The 6,595-nt window shown below is 49.6% G+C and overlaps 2 protein-coding genes across 2 annotated transcripts; both read right to left on the bottom strand.

The window, feature by feature from the left end:
- Nucleotides 1–2,801: 2,801 nt before the first annotated feature.
- On the bottom strand, nt 2,802–3,119 carry W97_03758 (uncharacterized protein; the record flags this gene model as incomplete). Its single annotated transcript, XM_007781652.1, has 1 exon — nt 2,802–3,119. The coding sequence occupies one exon, from the start codon at nt 3,117–3,119 to the stop codon at nt 2,802–2,804; it is 318 nt and encodes a 105-aa protein (XP_007779842.1).
- A 677-nt stretch (nt 3,120–3,796) lies between these two features.
- On the bottom strand, nt 3,797–5,070 carry W97_03757 (uncharacterized protein; the record flags this gene model as incomplete). Its single annotated transcript, XM_007781651.1, has 2 exons — nt 3,797–4,852; nt 4,900–5,070. 2 exons carry the CDS (start codon nt 5,068–5,070, stop codon nt 3,797–3,799), a joined length of 1,227 nt encoding a protein of 408 aa, XP_007779841.1.
- Between the last annotated feature and the right edge of the window lie 1,525 nt (nt 5,071–6,595).

Below are 6,595 nucleotides of genomic sequence, written 5' to 3'. Positions count from 1 at the left end.
CCCTAACCCTAACCCTAACCCTAACCCTAACCCTAACCCTAACCCTAACCCTAACCCTAACCCTAACCCTAACCCTAACCCTAACCCTAACCCTAACCCATGTTCCTAGTACTAAGACATTTTAGCGCGACGCTAGCGCGGGATGGGCTGTAGAGTATAGAATAGAACTTAGCCTCTTCTCTACTATCGCCTAGCTATTACTACGGTGCCCCTATAGGGTTAGTTGAGGAAGCCTTTAATAGGAGGCCCCTAGTTAATAAAGGCCGCTCTTTCTACCGTTATTAAAGTAGATAGTTGCCGTAAAGAGGCTATAGCGGCAGTAGCCTCCTTTAGCTATTTCGATAAAGCCTTCTATAGAAGAACCCTTCCGTGCCTCCGCTCTAGCGCCTCTCGCGCTAGTCATCCTAGTCCTATACTACTACTCTCTCTTTCTTACCTATCTCTATATCCTCCCGCTATCTTCACTTTAACCCCTTACTTAGTTAGCTTCTTCTATTATCCAGCTCGCTAAGCGGCCTCTTTCTAGTGGGTAGAGAAGCGCGGAACCCTAGAAAGGTATACTACTCCCTACTTACCACCTAATACTCCGCCTTTTTAGCTTCTATATACCTAAGCGCCTTTTAGAGCCCTTAAGTGTAGACGGTCCCAGCTATCTATAAGGTGTGGGCCGCCTAGTTGTTAACCCTTAACTCATTCATACTATAGTCTCTCTTAAAGCCTCCGCACTTAAGGTGGACACGCGAGATTGCAATCACAGCGTGCTAATAGGTTATAATATTAAGGTAGGTTTTAAGGTGCTTAGTAGCCTCCCTTAGGAGCACCTTTATTAACTAGGTGCTATTCTAGCAACCCTACGCCTTAGGCGAGGGCTATAGGAATAGCGAGATGAGTTTTACTCTAGATAGCGCGAGGATGTCTAGCTGCTACTAGAATAGTAGAATGAGCTAGAGGTAGTATACTACTAGCTCGCTAACCTCCCTTAGTAGATAGTAATAGATAATCTTAGTGGAGCTCGTAATACTATAGCCCTTATAGTATATTATTATAGTGTTAAGTAAGCTATTCTCGATAAAGATACTCTAGTGGTACCTATAGACTATATTTAGGTGCTATAGGCTTAGTATCTCCGTCCCCTAAGCCAGCTAGCTAGAGGTCACGTGAATAATTAGTAGGAGCCGCTTAAGAAAGGCGTTAATTTAAGAGGTATACCCTACTACCACATCCTTCTTTTAGGTGGCTATAGCACTACGCTAATCCACCTTAAGAAACTCATCCTACAGCTAGTTGTTCTCTAGAATATAATCTAGTAGCTAGCGCTTACTTAGCGCTAGGACGCGGCTATTCCGGACGTTCTTTAGGAAGCTCCACTCCTTCTTATTCCGCAACGGGTCGTCCTTAAGGTCGCTAAGCTAAAGCTAGGGCACGATGTCTTTCTTCTCTTCCTCTTAGTATATAAGTAGGAGGTCTTTTAGCTACGACTACGCTAGCTATAGCTAGTTGCTTATAAAGTCCTTAAAGTCTACTATATATAGCTCTAGCCCCTTATACGAGAGCTTCTCCTGATCATCCGACTAGCTAATATAGCTAACTACTATAGTATTATTCCGGATCGCCTTTCTATACGAGCGCATCCGTAGCGCCCAATTAAATAGAGACTAGGTGCTGTAGACTAGAAAGCGACCGTACATCTTATTAAGGATATCGCCTAGGTAGTTAACATAGCTATCGTTAGCTATTATAATAGCCTACTATATAATAAGCATCTAGGCGATCTTAACAAATCCGGATAGGTGGGGTGTATAGCTACACGCGTCCCTAAAGATACCCTTCTTTAGCTCTACGGCTAGCGCGGCGAGGAAGCTAACAGCAACACTCTTAAAGAGATCGCCTCTAAGCTTTTAGTCGAGCATCTTAATGTAGAATAGTAGGGTTGCCTAGTCTAGGCGATATCATAGCTCCCCCTCGCTTACCGCACCTAGGAGGATACCGCTATCTAGGCGACCCTCTTACTAATAGCGCTATAGTAGGCGCTATAGTAGGTCTAGTGACTCTATGGCTAGGAGCATTTCGTCGAGGTAGGACTGCTGGCCTATAGTAAGGTGGTGGGAGAGCCTAATAGGCTGCGCTGGGGCGGCGGTCTAGTAGGCGAAGTAGAGGAGCCGCTTCTATATACTAATGTATTTCCTATAGGTGCACTTCTATAGCTTTATAAGTAGCGGCCGGTCCCACGCCCGAGCCTATTGGAAAAGGCTATTAATCTTAGTCTAGTTAAAGGCGTTAATCTTCCTATTACTAATCGACTGCCGCGCCCCCTTAACTAACTACTTAAGGCTCTACCTAATAAGTTCTAGCGTAGGCTCGCTAATAGGGTTAGAGGCCTTAGCAAGCTGCACGATGTCTACTATACTATAGCCCTATAGGTAGCGGGGCCACTAGGTTATCTTAAGCTAGAGGGACACCTCTATCCTAAAAGAGCTTTCCTAGATTATACCGCTCTCTACCTCCGCATTAGCAAGGCTTCCCTCTAGCACTCGGTCCACCTAGGCCCTAATAAGATCCGCTAGGGGGACCGTCCGGGCCCCTAGTCGCTAAGTCCGAACCTTTCTCCCCTCCTCCTCCTTCTCCTACTGCTGTCGCTAGGCGGGCGATAGCACGGCGAAGTAGCCGCTAGCATGGCTAGCAGCAAAGAGGCGCTAGTAGTAGATGGTCTGTAGCGGAGGCTTGGCGGCCGTGTTCTTCACCCGCTTAGCAGGCCGGCCCCTGCGGCTGAAGCCTACCTCGTGCTGGACACGGAGGTGCCTCTATAGAGTCTCCTGCTTCCGCCCTATAAAGGGGCATTGTGGGCATAGTAGGCCGTCCTTAAAGATCGGAACGTCCAGGATGGCGGGGGCGAATAGGGCTGGGAGCTTAAAGGAGTCCGCCTCAGGGTCGGCGAGCGGATACTGCTTAAGGAGGGCGGCTATAGCTAGGCCTATAGCGGAGGGAGGCTGTGCGGACGGATGGCTCTTATAGTGGTCTTTTAGGTGGGTCCAGATATAGGACGGGGCGATAGCGCGCTTGCACGGTTGGTAGACAAGGACCTTAAGGCCTAGGAGGTAGTTAAATAGATCTAGATCCATAGTGCGGTCGATGGGATGCTAAGGCGCATAGAGGAAGGGGGGAAAGGTGTAGGCGAGGGGTGGTAGATAGGATACATGGAGGTAGAAGAACACGTAGGGTGGCCTGGCGACACGTAGTGGTCGCTAGACGCGTCCATGTTCGTGTTCGCGTTAGTACGGCCATAATCTAGTTAAGGACCGTGTAAGGGGAAGGGTCTATAGACAAAGGCTTCTACGGATGGGCCTAGCGGCGTAGAATTCTAGAGGCGGGGGATTGTATTATTCTGCCTGGGGCGGGTAGTTAGTGCTAGCGTGAGCAGTTTGGTGCGGGTAGGGTGATGGTTTAGCAGCCAACTAGAGGGTTAGATAATTGGGACGAGGGGCTAGAACAAAAAGGGCATGCAGTACTAGGGGCTGGAACGAAAAGGGCATGCAGTACCAGTCATTCGGTATGGAAGTGTCAGTCAGTCAGTCAGTCAATTCGGTATGGAAGTGTCAGTCAGTCAGCCTCATAAATAGTCTAATTTGAGTGAATTCCGAGCAAGTAATTCTGGGTGTAGTGGTGCTAAGACCGCCTGCAAACGGACTAATTTTAATCATACTGCCAGCCGATGGGATAATCACAAACCTTGCACCATATCTTATAAGATAGTAGACTTGGAATCTTAGAGCCCTTTATTCCCTATAGCACCTAATTCTTAAACGTTAACCTTTAATTCTTCACCCTTAGCACTTTCGCCCGCTCCCGTAGACTCAGTCGGAACACGTATTCCGACCTCGCCCCAGGCAGCGTGTATTGCTTCCCACACAGATTGATCTTGGTTAAATTCCGTCTTAGCGATCTTGACTGTGACCTCGGCGAATCTGTGGAAGTTACAGTCGGGCAGAATCTCACCCGAGGTCATCGTCTTATACCACACCCTACCGACCTTATCCCACGAAGAGCCCTCAAGACGTGTTGCTGCTTTATAGAATGCATGGTTTGGGATTCCTGAGTTGATGTGGACGCCTCCACGATCCCCTTTTCCCTTGTATTTTTTGTCCATATGCTTCGGCTGTGGGTCGGTTCTGAAGACGGGGTCGTTGACAAATGCTCTGCCCGCCTTTAAAGTCCGCAAGGCAGAGCCCGTGAAAGCCACCGGGAACATCGTCTGCCCAAGGTTCCAGTCCGCCTCAGCCGCGGTCTGACGCATATGCCACTGCTCGACCATACATCCGAAGATGTCGGCGCAAGACTCGTTTAAGGCTCCGGACTCCCCATAGTAGATAAGCGGTGAGGAGTACTGAACAAAGCCATGGCTTAGTTCGTGGGCGATTACGTCCAGCGAGTCGGTGAAGTAGTCAAAGAAGATGTGGTCGCCGTCGCCGAAAACCATCTGATTCATCATGCCGTCCCAAAAGGCATTGTTGTACCCGTTCGGTGCGGTAGCCGGCTTGTAGTGAACGCTGGCAATAAGGGGCAGCCCCTTATGATCAAGAGAGTTGCGTTTGAAGACTTCGGAAAAGAAATCGTGAGTGATTCTGAATCCATCGTAGCAGTTGTTGACTTGGCGGTCCTTAACACGCGCCTGTCCCTCCGATCTCGCAAGCGTTCCAGGACGATTTGCGGTCTCTTTACAGTCGTAGATCCTTATTTGCATCCGGGCCGCGGATTCGCCGCCTGCGGCGGGCTCACCGCCTGCCGCCGCCAGGGTCTGCTGCGCTGCTTGCTGTGCTTCCTGCTGCGCTGCTTGCTGTGCTTGAGCGAGGACCTCCTTAGAATGAGCAATCGCTCCGGGGACGTGTGGGGGAGAGAACTAACGTGGTCGTAAGCACACGAGTCATCGCGTTCATCCGCATAAGACTTTGCATGCTTCAGTGTATGTAGACAGGCGAGACGAGACTCTTCCGGGTAGGAATCAGAGCTGGCTATAGCCTGGAGAATGTATGGGGGCACGAAGCCACAAATGAAAGGCTGCGGGATATCCGCCATGATATGAGTCAAGCAAGAATTCGAAGAAAGATTCTTTTAGTAAGGGTAGCAAATGAAGATTGTCTTCGTTTGGCTCGAAGTGCAGATGTGAAAAGATTCAGTCACCTGTGGAGAAATTGAAACAACTCCATCGTCTGATCTCAGCCCGCCTTAAATATCTGTGTGCTTGGAAAACTGGGGTGCTTGATGCAGTGTATGCGGGCTTTAGCTTCAGCTCTCATACCTATCGACAAATTGGATGGATCTACCTTGATATTGACTAATTGGAAAAGCCTGTATTACACGAGTTACTTCAGCCCCGGTATTTCTGGGGTGTCAGCCTTCTGTCCACCCCACACAGGTGCGGGTCCAAGGGGGTGGGATGAAAGTCCGTGTTATATCCCAGGCGGGACGTCGCGCGGAAGAACCCACCACATAGCTGTGTTTGCCATTCCTTGGACTATGTCACTTTGTAAAGGTGATCTGCTCCGCGGCTGGCGATTCGCTGTTCTCGGTCTGTGATATATTTAAGGCTAGCTAGTTAAAGGAAAGAACCGTAGAGCGGCCTATAAGCCTCATCCTCTTAATCAACTCTACTCCGTTTTTAGGTAGTGTTAAAGTGTCAGCGTTGAACGTAAGCCTGCTCCTTCACAGCTCGGAATCATCTCCTAGTATATTGCAGCCCAGTGTCAGGGTTGGCACGGCTGAAAGATAGAGGGCGATATCTGGCGCAGAACCAAACTAGTTTCGTAGCCCAGGATCTCCGCAGAGCTGTGAACATGTCCTCAGACGGGATGCTCAGCACTACGGCCAGGCTGAGGGAGGGTAAGGAACGCGTTGAAAGTGGAGCGAGAAAGCGTCCAAAGAGGAACAGGAAGGCGCCTAACATGCTTGTAAGCATCAGCCTTTGTCCCGCAAATCTTGAAATTTAACAAATCGAGACGTAAGCATAATTTATATCTAAGCATTGTATTAGAGAGTGTTGCGCTTCCCTTACGACGAAAGTCTATCTCGGGGCTGAGGTGTCAGGTTAGGCCGACTGCCAAGTCTTCCGTGGGGAGCCCCGCATCCGCGCATCGGCCCCCAGGCCCGAGCTCAAGCCCTGCAGGTAGGCTGCTGAGGTCAGATTCGTCCTCTTGGCAGCTCACAACACCACCTCTTGGACGCGGAGCCAATAGGCCGTACATACTACCGAGAACAATTCAGCTTTCGAGTTTTCAGCGACGGGAGATTGCTTGGCCAGCAATAGTCGGCTGGAGGTGAGGCAATCAAGCCATGTGAATGCCTTCCAGAATACGTACTACAACAAATCATCGATAAGGGCGGGGCACCACAAAACTTTATCGATGCTTGTCAGTCCACCATCAACAAGACAAGGGAGATTCAGGACGCCCGTATCCAGCAGGGGCAGAGCATCGCATTAACCCAGCAGCAACAGGTCGCTGAAGGTATCATTCCACCTTACATCCACGAAGCTATTGCCCGGCATGCTGCAACAGTAGAGTAACGCGAAGCATCCCTTTATACACTAGAGCACGACACTAAA

The sequence above is a fragment of the Coniosporium apollinis genome (genome assembly GCF_000281105.1).
Source record: "Coniosporium apollinis CBS 100218 chromosome Unknown supercont1.15, whole genome shotgun sequence".
Taxonomy (NCBI): domain Eukaryota; kingdom Fungi; phylum Ascomycota; class Dothideomycetes; genus Coniosporium; species Coniosporium apollinis.
This window is presented reverse-complemented; position numbering and strand designations above follow the sequence as displayed.